We start from the raw sequence: 14,501 nt of genomic DNA, 5'->3' as shown, positions 1-14,501 counted from the left end.
CTCTTCACTTTCTGCCATAAGGATGGTGTCATCTGCATATCTGAGGTTATTGATATTTCTCCCGGCAATCTTGATTCCAGCTTGTGTTTCTTCAAGCCCAACGTTTCTCATGATGTACTCTGCATATAAGTTCAATAAGCAGGGTGACAATATACAGCCTTGACGTACTCCTTGTCCTATTTGGAACCAGTCTGTTGTTTCATGTCCAGTTCTAACTGTTGCTTCGTGACCTGCATATAGGTTTCTCAGGAGGCAGGTCAGGTGGTCTGGGATTCCCATCTCTCGAAGAATTTTCCACAGTTGATTGTGATCCACACAGTCAAAGGCTTTGGCATAGTCAATAAAGCAGAAATAGATGTTTTTCTGGAACTCTCTTGCTTTTTTGATGATCCAGTGGATGTTGGCAATTTGATCTCTGGTTCCTCTGCCTTTTCTAAATCCAGCTTGAACATCTGGATAGTCGCCTGAGTTGTAATTAAAATCATGAACCACTCTCTCTGGCCTCTTGCCGACTCTCTCACCTTTGAGAGACTCTGGCCATGGGGCCAGTGAGTCACAGCTCAGCCAAAGTTCCCTCAGCTTCTGCATCTGTCAGCTCTTCAGGATGGAGATGGGAGGGGGAGCCCAGAGCTGCAGAGCGTGGCTCTCTGCGGGGTGGGAACCTCCGTAATGCCAGCACGCAAATGGCCCTTTATGAAGTTACGGCATTTCCCGCCCCGCCTCGCCTGAGCATCCAGTTACGAAACTGAAAATAGATTTACATCAAGATTCATAGACTGCTTTCCTCTTTGGCTTTCTCATTCCTTTCTTCAGATTTTTATCTTGAGACTGGAGATGTGCTCACTTAAGTGACCTTTGCCATCTGCATCTCCATCTCAGTGTGATGACACTGGAGAAGTGTGAGTGAGCAGTTTATGTGGGCAGGCTGGCTTAACTCAGAAAGGAAAACCAAACAACATGAGCTATGATTTGCACCTAGTGGGGAAGTGGGTGCCAAGGACCTGGGTCTCGTTACTTAGGGACCTGGAGGAGGAATTCTTCCCAGGGATGGCCCTGACCTTGGTGAGAGGTGCCGAGGGGAGGCACTGTCTAAGGTGGCAGGACAGACGTGGGGTGGACGGAAGAAGTGGCTTGCCTGTGGGGCATTTTGAGGAGGACTGCTGGGTTCTGGGCTGAAGGTGGCCGAGAGGGACCTGGTGAGCTGTCTGGCGAGAGGGAAAAGCAAGTGGTGAGAGCCAGTGAGAGAAAATGGAAGAATACAGACTCTTGTGGAGAGGTGCTTGGGTGAGTCAGGTGGTTGCAAGGTGTGAGGTGTTAGAAGGAGAGATGACAGGATGGACCGGGACCCGGAGGAGAGTGGAGGTACAGGGGACAGGCTTCTGCTTGGATTGAAAAGATAAAACGCCAGGAGAAAGACCATGGAAAGAAACAAGGCTCCTTGAGACAAGGGAAACTCAGACCTCCCAGATAAATTGGAAGAAGCCTGTGGTGACCCTCACAATAGTAGAATCACAAGCAAGAGAGTCGTGTGAATAGAGGGCAAGGTGGGTAACAGACCTGGGCTGATTCCTAGGGAAGCAACTGAAAACCAACTAAACCAGAACTAAGGAAACCACGTATCAGAACATGTGGTCTCAGCGCCAGTGTTTTCTGGAGGACCTTGCTCTCTCAGGCAAGGTGGTTCTGCCACTTCTGTGTGCATCTCTCTGTCTGAACCTGTGTGCATCTCTCTGTCTGAACTGGCAAAACAGTCTTCCTGCTTCAGATTTATATGACGGATGACAGGAACGTGTAGTTCTGTGTGTGTGTGTGTGTGTTTTTTTTTAATAAAGCCCGGTGGCTCAGAACTCTCCAAACAAAGGACATGCTTCCAGTTTTAAAAGCCACGTGTGAACTGTGGCTACCTTTCTTGGGAATCTGTCCTTAGAACGTGTACCATGTTAGTGCAAAACTACTGCTCAGGGAAGTTGCAGGATCTGGGCATAGCAGTTAAGGCCAGGGAGGTCTTTGTCACTGTTTCCCTGTTAATAAGCATAACGTCAAGGTTTCCAGAGCCATCCTTGTTGGATGTACTGTGTCTTTGGGAAGGCTTCTGCTCTGTTCCCTGACAAATCCTATGGGCTTCTGTCTGATCAGGGTGTTGGCTAATTAGTTATAAGTATCTGGACAGTGTAATCCCTTAGCTATATTTCTGTAGACTAGGTTAAATTGTAAGCCCCAGCACTGCACTATAATTTTTATTTTAAACTGAAGTCTAGTTGATTTACAGTGTTGTCTTAATTTCTGCTGTGTGACAGAGTGATTGATTTATACACACACATGCACACACACACACATTCTTTTCCATTATAGTTTCTCGCAGTATATTGAATATAGTTCCCTGTGCTATACAGTTAGAGCTTTGCTGTTTATCCAGCCTATATATAAAATAGCTTGCATCTGCTAAGCCCGAACTCTCCATCCTTCCCTTCCCCATCCCTGTCAGCAGCCACAGGTCTGTTCTCCATGTCTGCGAGTCTGCTTTAATTTCCTAGATTGGTTTGTATTCCTAGATTGGGTTGTATTTTAGGGTCCACATGCAAGTGGTGTTTGTCGTTCTCTTTCTGACTTACTTCGCTTATGGTCATCTCCGGGTCCGCCCCTGTTGCTGCAGATGGCATTATTTCATTCTTTTCTGTGGCTGAGTAGCATTCCATTGTATACATGCCACATCTTTATCCCCTCATCTGTGGATGGACATTCAGGCTGCTTCCATGTCTTGGCTATTGTGAACAGGCCAGTACTGTAATTAGTATCTGGTAAGTTTGGTTTATTGTTTCCTGTTTATCCAGGCTCACTGGAGGATTTGGGGTCAATATCATTCGTGGAGAAATAACTGTAACACTCACATCAACTTTTCTGTGTTATAGTTATCATTCTGAGCCCCATGTGAGGAGTAATTGATCAGATGAGCATCTTGGCCTTCAAAGTTAAAAAAAAAAGGCAGTTTATTCAGCCACAGGAAGGAAGGAATACAGTACCGATACAACATGGATGAACCTTGAAAACAGAGTAAGGGAAAGTAACCAGATACAAAAGGTCATATGTTATATAATTACATGTATATGAAATATCCAGAATAGGCAAGTCCAAGCTATGGTTTTTCCAGTAGCTGTGTACGGATGTGAGAGTTGGACCATAAAGAAGGCTGAGTGGTGAAGAATTGATGCTTTCAAGCTGTGGTACTGGAGAAAACTCTTGAGAGTCCCTTGGACTGCAGGGAGATCAAACCAGTCTATCCTAAAGGAAATCAGTCCTGAATATTCTTTGGAAGGACTGATGCTGAAGTTCCAATACTTTGGCCACCTGATGCAAAGAGCTGACTTCATTGGAAAAGACCCTGATGCTGGGAAAGATAGAAGGTGGGAGGAGAAGGGGACGACAGAGGATGAGACAGCTGGATGGCATCACTGACTCAATGGACATGAATCTGAGCAAACTCTGGAGACAGTGAAGGACAGGGAAGCCTGGCATGCTGCAGTCCATGGGGTCACAAAGAGTTGGACTCGACTTAGCAACTGAATAGCAGTGACAAATAGAGACAGTAAACTGACCAGTGGTTGCCAGAATCTGGAGTGGGAAGAATAGTGAGGTGTGGCTTCCAGAGGGTGCAGGGTTTGCCTTTGGGATGATAGAAATGTTCTGGGACTATATAGTGATGAAGGTTGCATAACATTAGGAAGATACTTAATGCCAGTGAATCTTCTTTATTGGTTAAATTTTGTGGGGACTTCCTTGGTGGTCCAGGGGTTGAGACTTCGCCTTCTAGTGCAGGGAAGGTGCAGTTTCAGTTCCTGGTTGGGGAGCTGAGATCCCACATGGCTTGCAACCAAAAAGCCAAAACATAAAACAGAAGTAATGTAACAGAGTCAATCAAGACTTTAAAAATTGTCCACATTAAAAAAAATCTTAAAAATGGTTAACTTCTGTTATTTAAAATAAAAATATCCCTAGCGGATAACACCACTTATTTTCTCTTACTGTAGGTATTTTGCCAATGAACCATTTGCTGACTTCCACCGAGTGGAGGGGTTACAGGGGGTCTACATTGCTACTCTCATCAGTGGCTCCATGAATGAGGAAAACATGAGATCCGTCATCACCTTCGACAAAGGTGGGACCTGGGAGTTCCTTCAGGCCCCAGCCTTCACCGAATACGGAGAGAAAATCAACTGTGAGGTATAGATGCTATGCTCTTGTTTGGATTGTTTTAAAAACACTTGTAACTGTAGTTCTGCTCTCACTGTTCTGAAACTCTGCACCGAGTTGTCTTGGGGTGCTGTAATGGGCTTGCAGAGGCACCATGGGGTATTTTAAATTTTTGAAGGGTGCTTGACGTCTGTTGGTCACCATCTGAATTTACTCTCTTGGGTTAGTTCATAGCTTCAACATTAACTCATGCTGTATGTCTTTGGATGACATATCTTTGTGAAGCTGGACTCTTGCTTGGCAGTTTACATGGTGAAAAGCAAGTACGAAAATCCGTCTGGTTTAGGAAATGGTAGTAGTGGTATCTGCTTAGATTCTGAAGTTTGAGAAGCTGTGCAGTGCCTAACAGGTGTTTACATCCTATTATTAAGTAATTGTGGTTATGTAAGGATGAAATAAAAGTTTTATGGTGTTTTCAGCTTAACTATAAACACATGCAGTATTATTTCAGACTGTTGCTGCTACATTATTAGGACATGCACATATTAGGTTGTTTGGACTTAACTGTGGTTAAAAATATTAGTATTTCTTCTGATCTGAGGCAATTATAAAAATAATTTACTGAGACACTGATTGTGTTGGGAACCTAGAAAGTTTGGGAACCCTTGCCATACGTTATTATTTCTGAGGAATGTCTTATGAAATTCTTTCCTGAATATAATTTAGGATTCTACCATTTTCCTTACCTGTGGCTTCATCTAAAAAGCTCATGATCCTCAAATGTGTTATTTGGCCTCATTCAGGGTTCCCATTCACTCAAGCAGCTGCTTCCTTTTTCCTGGAAAGAAGTCCGTGACCGTGATCCCTAGCTTTATATGATGCCCTACACTTCCATTTTCTTTTTCTTTTAGAAAAATTTATTTTTTTTGCCTATGCTAAGTCTCAGTTGTGACAGGTGGGATGTAGTTCCCTGACCAGGAATCAAATGCCTGCCCCCTGCATTGGAAGTGCAGATGTTAAACACCGGACCACCGGGAAAGGTCCCCCGTCCTTATTTTAAGACAGATATTCGTTAGAGAAATCCTTTTGTTATAAAAGTAAGTATATCTAGAAAATCATATCCGTTTTGCCCTGTAAAATAAGCACAAATAGAGATACCCTATCTAGAATACTAGACGAGGCTAAGTGACATTTGACAGTCAGTTTCTGGCTGGAGAATTGGACATGACCTGATCCTATAGCAAAAGACCTTGTTTGCAGAACTATTGAAATTTGAACCTAAGTACTGGAGGCCAGTCGGAATAACTTCCAAGTCTTGCAGAGGACACCTGAAGACTTTCTGTACAAATGCAGACTACTTGAAAAAATGCCATGTGGATCTTTTGGTGTTTATATCTCAGATGTTGTACATCTGGAAGTGTATCAGTAAGACTTTCTGACTTCTGAGTCTTGGTTTTCCTTCTGACTGAGTTGCTTAAATCATATTTGAAATGCATCTCCAGTGACTTAGAAAATAAGTACCATGAAATCATTTCAGTTCTCTGAGTGACGTGAGAGAAATGCTGGGTAACACTGAGAGAGGGACAGCTTTCACATCTAGTTAAGTTGGCACTGACTTCTTTCTTTCAAAATTTTCATTGAATTATAGTTGGTTTACAATGTTGTGTTAGTTTCGGGTGTGCAGCAAAGTGATTCAGTCATACATACATACGTAGATATATACCTGCATATACTCTTTCAGATTCTTTTCCCTTTTTGGCACTGAGTGTAGTTCTCCGTGCCATACAATAGTTCCTTGTGGGTTGATGATGGACAGGGAGGCCTGGCATGCTGCAGTCCATGGGGTCGCAAAGAGTCGGACACAACTGAGCGACTGAACTGAACTGAGATTACCTGTTTATATATAGCTCTGATTTCTAACTGCTCTTCTCTTAGAGTCTCAGAAGGAATTTTTTTTCCTTAGTGTCTTTCTCTTTTCTCCCACGAGTGGTGTTAACATGGTTCAGATGCTCATGTCCATCTGGGGCGAGGGTGGGGACAGCCTGGCTGTGGCTCTGGTCTTCTTGGGGCCAAGTCTCCTTGCTTTGTGGCAGCTGCAGTGTGGGCACAGGAAGCCTCGGCCTTTAGAGGGAGACTGGGGGGCATGTCACGCAATGACAGCAGCTGAACTTGTGTTGCAGCTCTCCCAGGGCTGCTCCCTGCACCTGGCCCAGCGGCTCAGCCAGCTGCTGAGCCTCCAGCTTCGGAGGATGCCCATCCTGTCCAAGGAGTCGGCGCCCGGGCTCATCATCGCCACTGGTGAGTTGACTTTGCCTGTCGTCACTGATGGGTTTAGCTGCTGGCTTATGTGCAGCCGCATACACAAGGACCCCTGCCACCTAGGGCAGCCCTGGCTGTTCGTGGTTCTGAGATATCCTTGTTGTTAGAGGACTCAGCAGTTCTGGTTGGGCCAGGTGATAAACTGATGTTTTCTTGACCTTAGGAATAATTGCTCTTCTTGCATTTTAGGTTCGGTGGGAAAGAACCTGGCGAGCAAGACCAACGTATATATCTCCAGCAGTGCTGGAGCCCGGTGGCGAGAGGTCAGCTCCCTCATCCCACACCCCTGTTCTTGTTAGTGTGAGAATGTGGGCCGTGTCTTAATGTGTCAGGGACACACATGGCCTGTGGGGGGGAGCCCACAGAGCCAAGTGTGGTTATGAAATTCAGAGAGATACCAGGAGCCACACGCAGGGTCAGCTGCACTGATTTGTTATCACACTCCATAATGTGGGCTTGTGATTTTGCTACAAATGTGACTTTGAATCAAAAACAGACTTAATAAAACAACAACTGTGAATTTGTATAAACATTCCAAAATGACAAGTTCCACGAGGATAAAGTGGTGTCTGTTTTGTCACTTCTTTACCTCTGGGACTAACAGTGTCTAGTATGGACACTGGGTGCTCAGCAAGGGTTAGCTGAATCCATCAGCAAATTCTAATGTAGTGGTATCATGTCTGAACTAGACACTTACTTTTCTTTGCGTGCTAGTGAAGGTTTAAGTCAAGCCCGCCCCCCCATCACTGGGTCCTTCATCTCATTCTGTGCTATGGCACATTCTGTGCTGTGGAGGGAAGCTGTGTCTGCCTTAAGTTCATGTGACTAAATTTGGGTCCTCAGGAATCAATTATACTGGTTCTGAAGCGCTAGTACTCTAGTCCCAAAATGCTAACTCAGCCTTGGACATTAGAGAATTTCCAAACTTGTAAAACAAAGAAGTGTTTTTTCCCTCACCAGGGAGACAGGCATCTGGTCTCGTTCTGTGCCTGTGGGGAGCGGCTGGGGTAGAACCCCCCAGATCTCCTGCCAGCCGGGCGTGACCTCAGGAGGGCTGAGGGGTTGTCAGCAGAGCCAGCAGGCAGCTCCCATCCTCATGGTGCCCTTCCTGGGAATGCGACTTGTGTGCTTTCATAGAGAAATACTCTGTACGTGAAGCAGTAGTCATGCCCAACATTTATCTGGGTCTTTGCAGTCTACAGAGGCCTGTCATGTACCTTATCTCATTTGGGGTAGGGTTCACCATTCCTCCACCTGAGACATGTAGGACCCAGACATCGTGTGTGTGTGTGTGTGTGAGTGAGAGAAACAGAGAGGGAGAAAGAGAGACAGAGATACAGCTCTACAGCAGGGTAGAGAACATAATTCTGTATTTGGATGAAGGAGACTGTTAAGTCCAGAGTAGTCAAAAATGTGTGAACAGTTTGGAATTTGGGGCCATCCTCGTCCCGCCCCCATGGGAGCGATTAAGCAGTGGTTTTCCTCTTCCCTGGAGCCGGACATTCCTTTTGAAATTGGGTGTTCTTTCCTCTGCGAATAGGCTTGTGGTTGGTTTGTACCTTATGATGTTGGTGTAATTTGGAATTTGAACATCTGCAAGCGATTTCCTTCTGCGGAGAAAGTGGTGTCTCGCTGCTCCTGCAGGGAAGTGGGGTTGTCCGGCTGATGTGGGGGCAGCTGTCAGTGCCTTCTGCTGGGCACGCTCCCCGCCAGCCAAGAGGTGGCCATCCCACAGGGACCACAGTTTTGGAACTAGCAGAGAGCTAACGAGGGGATGAAAAGATTGAGAGTGTCTGTGTGAGGGGGAATCTGAGTCCCCATGGGCAGCCTTCTCCTAAGAGGGCAGTCTCGACTGTGTGAAGGGGATCGATGGCAGCCCGCGATGAAGAAATGGGATGCAGTTGACAGATGCTGCCTAGAAAACTGATGACTAGAATTCTTGTTCCCCTTCTATTCATACTGCTAATTAGGTGGGCAAATCCTCAAATTCATAGAGGTCCTTCAACAACAACAACAACTTTATTGAGGTATATAGAGGTACAATAAACTGCACGTATTTGAAGTATACTGTTTGATCAGAATTGATCACCCTTACTACCTCTTCACCAACGCACCACGATTAAGACCGCTTCATCGCCCCACCCAAGTATCTTTTTGTCTCCTTTGCGATTCATCCCTCTCTCTACCCTCATCCCTCCAGATTATTAACATTTTCTAGAATTCTGTGTAAATGGACTCATACACTGTGCAGTCTTTTGGCCTGGCTGCTAGCTCTCATTGTGAGAATTTTGAGGTTCTTTTATGTTGTTTCATTTATCAGCGGTTCTTTCCTTTTTTATTGTTGATTAGTATCCCATTGTGGGGATATTCCACAATTTCTTTATCCATTGGTTAGTTGATGAACGTTCTCATTTCTACTGATTACAATGTAGTTGTTACAAGCATTTAATTACATGTTTTTTAGGTGGACATATATATTTAATTTCTCTTGGGTAGATACTGCAGGAAGGAAAGAGTGGGCAACCTAATTGGTATATGTCTAACTTTTAAAGGAATTAGCAAATTATATTCCAAAGTGGATGTATCATTTCACATTTCCACCAGCAGTGTGTGAGTTCTGATTGCTTTAGATGCTTGCCAACACTTGATAAGGTCAACATTTTAAATTTTACACATTTTAATAAGTGCATTTGATATCTCATTGTAGTTTTAATTGGCATTTCTTTGACTAATGATGTTGAGCTTCATGTGCTCATTGGCTGTTTAAAAATCTTTTCTGAAGGGTCTGTTCTGATATTTTACCCTTTTTAAAAAATTAGGTTGTCTTATTGAGCTGTAAGAGGTTTTTCTGAAAAAAAAAAAAAATTCTGGATTTAAGTCTTTTTCTGTGTATTATAAATATTTCCTCAGCCTGTGGCTTGTTTTTTTTTTTTTTTTTTTTTTAAATTCATGGTGTCTTTTGAAGAGTAGATGTTTTTACTTTTGATGAAGTCTAATTTATCAGCTCTTTTCTTCAGTGTTTTATGCTCTTTGTTGTTCTGAGAGATGTTTGTCCTTTCCACGGTTGCAGAGATTGTCCCTTACTTATTCTTTTGCAGGTTTTATAGTTTTAGGGTTTAGGTTTATGATCTATTTTGAGTTAATTTGTATATCTGGTATGAGAGAAGGGTTGATATTCCTTTATCCTTATAGACATTCAGTTGGTCCAATATCCCCTGTTGGAAATACTTCTCTTTCCTCCACTGAATTGCCTTGGTGCCTGTTTGAAAATCAATTGGCCATATATGTGTGAGTCTATTTTAAGGCTTTCTGTTCTACTCCATTGAGCAATAAAACATTTTAAAATTAAAGTATGTACATTGTTTTATTTATACATAATGCTCTTGTACACTTACTAGAGTGTAGTTTAGTGCAAATATAACTTTAATAAGCACTGAGAAACCAAAAAACTATGTGATTTGCTTCATGGTGGTTCGTGTCTTTGTGGTGGTCTGGAACTGAACCGATAGTATCTCCCAGGTGCGTTTGTGCTTTGAAGATGTACTATCTTCTGATGCGAAATCTATACTCATTGGTTATCATTTTCATGTATGTATCATGTCATTTTTCTTAAGATACTCTGATATTGTTTTATCTTTGGTTTTCGACAGTTTTATTATGATGTTTCTAGGTATAATTTTCTTTGTGCTTAGTGTTTTGGGGGACACTTATCTTGAATATACAAATTTATCTCTTTCATCAAATTTGGGAAATTTTCAGCCATTATTTTTTTCAAATATTTTTCCTGCTTCAGTTCCTTTCTCCTGTTCATCATGGCCTGCAATTATTAGGCCCTTTGTCCCATGAGTCTTTGGGGCTTTTCTCTTTTAAGTCTTTTATTCTGTACGTTCTTTAGAATAGATCATTTTTATTCCTGTATATTCACGTTTAAATTCACTAATTCCTTTGTCATTTCTGTTCTGTCATTGAGCCCGTCAATGACTTTCCTATTTCAAACACTTCATTTTCCTGTTCTAGAGTTCTTTCCTTTTTTTTTTTTTATAAAGTAGTTTTCACTTCTCTGGGAAGAATTCTTGTCTTTTGCTCATTTCAGGTGTGTTTTCCTTTACATTGTGAAACACAGTTATGACTGTTTTTATAGCATTTGGCAATTCCAACCTTTGAATTGTCTTGAGCTTGGCACCCATTGATTGTCTTTTCCCTGGAGGATTGGAGACATTTTCCTGAGCTGTATGTATGTTGAGTGATTTTTGGATAGTATCCAGGACATGAAATGAAATCTTCTGGAGGATGTGGCAATTTCTGTTTTAGCATGTAATGAATCTGTTCAGAGGCGGACTGTAAGTTCCATCTTGCATTCTGTGGAAACCTCGGTTCAGGTTGCTGAGTCTTTTCTGTGCTGGTTTGGGTCTGTTCCACACACATACAGCTTAGGGGTCAAGCTGAAATCTGAGTCTATACACAGAATTAGAGGGTTTACTTCCTCAAACTCCCCTCTCTGGGATTCCATCTACATTTTTCTGTAGGAAAATTGCAGGAGCTTATTTCCTGTCTCCTTAAGCAGAAAATTTCTATAAAACTTTAGCCACCTGCCTGGGATTGTGGTATCCGAGGCTGGGGCATTCCCTCAGGGTAAAGGTGTACCAGGAAGCCTCAGTCATTTGGGTAGCTTCTCCAGGTTTTTAGGCCCCTTCACAAGCTGCCTGATTCTGTTTACTTGACAGCATCCTCAGGTAGCTGCCATTTTGTCCAAAGGTTTCTATTTGTAATTAGTAGGAAAGGTGGGCTCTAGTGGGCTTATTCTGTCACAGTAGACCCAGAATTCCAGTTGGTTACTTGTTTGTTTTTGGGGGGCCTGTGCTGGGTCTCATTCAGGTGCACAGGCTCTAGAGTGTGCAGGCTCAGTAGTTGGGGCACATGGGCTTAGTTGCCCCTCAGCATGTAGGATCTTAGCTCCCTGATCAGGGATCAAACCTGTGTCCTCTGCGCTGGAAGGCAGATCCGTAACCAGTGGACTACCAGAGAAGTCCCTGCTTGGTTACCCTTTAATCACAGCTGGTGAAGCGCAGAGATTTGAGTTTGATTCCTACCTTTGCTGTTTATAGTCTGCCACTTTTATTAGAAACTCTAGTTTTTTTTCATTTGGCAAAAAAAAAAAACCACTGGGGACTTCTCTGATGGTCTACTGGTTAAGAATCCACCATCCAATGCAGGGGACCCAGGTTCAGTCCCTGGTCTGGGAAGATTCCATATGCCTTGGGGCAGCTTAAGCCTGTCCACCACAACTGTTGAGTCCACAAGCCACCCCAATGAGAAGCCCACCCACCACAACTAGAGAGTGACCCTGCCGCTCACCGCAACTAGAGAAAGCCCATGTGCAACAACAGAGACGCAGTGCAGCTGGGTATATATAAATGAAATTTAAAAATCGGGATGTGAGTACTTGCTCTGTTCCTGCCTGGGGCTGTGTGCAGCAGGTGAGATAATGGATGTGAAGTACTCTGGGAATGGAAATTTGTATTCAGGTGGTGGCATCCCTGCCTTGTGTGTGCATGTGCCTGTGAATGTGTGTGAGGTGCGCACTGTTCCTTCCTGGCCACCTCCCTGGCAGTGGCATGAGCACTTGTCTGTCTGTGTCTCCCTCCAGGCTCTGCCCGGACCTCACTACTACACATGGGGGGACCATGGCGGCATCATCATGGCCATTGCCCAGGGCATGGAAACCAACGAGCTGAAGTAAGTGTCTCCATGGAGCCTTAAAAAAAAGTTATTGAAATACAGTTGATTGATTTACAATGTTGTGTTAGTTTCAGGTGTACAGCAGAGTGGTCAGTATACATATATACAGATACATAAATCTCTGTATATTCTTTTTTATATTCTCTTCTGTTACAGGTTATTATAAAATAGTGAGCACTGTAAGGCCCCTAGATACGAACAAGTTGCACGTTCTGAGAGCAGTTTGTTCTTAAGTCCAGCAAAGCTAGCCTCGATATACCCAACTAACACAATCATCTGTATAGCACTGTATTATAACAGGTCTATAACGCTTTTCCTAAAAGTAATGCAGAAAAAGCAAACACAAAAATGAAGAAAACATTTTAAGTCTTACAGTTTAGTATTTTGAAAAGTACAGTAGTACAGCGCAACAGCTGGCATACAGGGGCTGGCATCGAGTGAACAGGCAAGAGGAGTTACCAACTGGAGGAGGGAGAGGAGGTGGGAGGTGGTGGAGCTGAAGGATCATCAGCAATAGGAGACGGAAGGCAAGCTGCAATTTCATTCATGCCTGACGTTGATGGCTCAGGTTCTGGTTCCTTGCTGGAACCACATGCATTTTCACATGTTTGGAAGTTCACAACTTGAAGGTTTGTATGTAGGGGACTTACTGTATAGTTGCCTGTGCTATGCCATAGGTCCTTGTTGTTTATTTTATGCAAAGTAGTGTGTGTATTTTAATCCCAAAGTCCTAATTTTTCTCTGCTTCTGCTTTGGGAACCATAAATTTGTTTTCTGTATCTGTGAGTCAGTTTCTGTCTTGCAGATAAGTTCATTGGTATCATTTTTAGATTCTAGGTATAAGTGATATCATACAATATTTATCTTTCTCTCTTGGCTTACTTCAGTTCAGTTGCTCAGTTGTGTCCGACTCTTTGCAACCCCATGAATCACAGCACACCAGGCCTGCCTCCCCATCACCAACTCCCAGAGTTCACTTAAACTCATGTTCATCGAGTCGGTGATGCCATCCAGCCCTCTCATCCTCTGTCATCCCCTTCTCCTCCTGCCCCCAATCCCTCCCAGCGTCAGGGTCTTTTCCAATGAGTTAACTCTTTGAATGAAGTGGCCAAAGTACTGGAGTTTCCACTTTCGCATCAGTCCCTCCAATGAACACCCAGGACTGATCTCCTTCAGAATGGACTGGTTGGATCTCCATGCAGTCCAAAGGACTCTCAAGAGTCTTCTCCAACACCACAGTTCAAAAGCATCAATTCTTCGGCGCTCAGCTTTCTTCCCAGTCCAACTCTCACATCCATACATGACCACTGGAAAAACCATAGCCTTGACTAAGATGGACCTTTGTAGGCAAAGTAATGTCTCTGCTTTTGAATATGCTATCTAGGTTGGTCATAACTTTCCTTCCAAGGAGTAAGCGTCTTTTAATTTTATGGCTGCAATCACCATCTGCAGTGATTTTGGAGCCCCCAAAAATAAAGTTAGCCACTGTTCCACTGTTTCCCCATCTATTTCCCATGAAGTGATGGGATCAGATGCCATGATCTTAGTTTTCTGAATGTTGAGCTTTAGGCCGACTTTTTCACTCTCCACTTTCACTTTCATCAAGAGGCTGTTTAGTTCCTCTTCACTTTCTGCCATAAGGGTGGTGTCATCTGCATATCTGAGGTTATTAATACTTCTCCCGTCAATCTTGATTCCAGCTTGTGCTTCTTCCAGCCCAGTGTTTCTCATGATGTACTCTGCATAGAAGTTAAATAAGCAGGGTGACAATATACAGCCTTGACGTACTCCTTTTCCTATTTGGACCCAGTCTGTTGTTCCATGTCCAGTTCTAACTATTGCTTCCTGACCTGCATATGGGTTTCTCAAGAGGCAACGTCAGGTAGTCTGGTATTCCCATCTCTTTCAGAATTTTCCACAGTTTATTGTGATCCACACAATAAACAATAATAAACAATAAGTCAAAGGCTTTGGCATAGTAAATTTCTTCCCTTAGTATGATTAATTTCTGTATTTTTTGATGAAGCTTTTTAACATCATACTGTTCTTCCAGAAATTTAACTCTGTGATTATATGTGGATTATTTGTTTCACTAGGTTATTGAGCACAAAATTTGTGACTAAGGAAATTATTTAAACTTTTCTTGTTTATAAAATGGGACTGAAAATCTGCCTTTCCTCTCTCAGAGAGGAACAAAAGAAATAATTTTATTGATTTGAAAAAGTACAACTCTATATTATAAAATATAAATTAAT

General features: G+C 43.1%; 1 protein-coding gene across 2 annotated transcripts in view; it reads left to right on the top strand.

The window, feature by feature from the left end:
* Nucleotides 1–14,501, top strand: part of SORL1 (sortilin related receptor 1) — a 166,365-nt gene that overhangs the window by 58,655 nt on the left and 93,209 nt on the right. For both annotated transcript variants that reach the window (XM_018059638.1, XM_018059640.1), the window contains exons 9-12: nucleotides 4,026–4,218; nucleotides 6,369–6,486; nucleotides 6,697–6,770; nucleotides 12,155–12,243. In XM_018059638.1, coding sequence (XP_017915127.1) covers nucleotides 4,026–4,218; nucleotides 6,369–6,486; nucleotides 6,697–6,770; nucleotides 12,155–12,243 — 474 coding nt within the window. The remainder of the gene's footprint in view (nucleotides 1–4,025; nucleotides 4,219–6,368; nucleotides 6,487–6,696; nucleotides 6,771–12,154; nucleotides 12,244–14,501) is intronic.

The sequence above is a fragment of the Capra hircus genome, chromosome 15 (genome assembly GCF_001704415.2).
Source record: "Capra hircus breed San Clemente chromosome 15, ASM170441v1, whole genome shotgun sequence".
Lineage (NCBI taxonomy): Eukaryota > Metazoa > Chordata > Mammalia > Artiodactyla > Bovidae > Capra > Capra hircus.
This window is presented reverse-complemented; position numbering and strand designations above follow the sequence as displayed.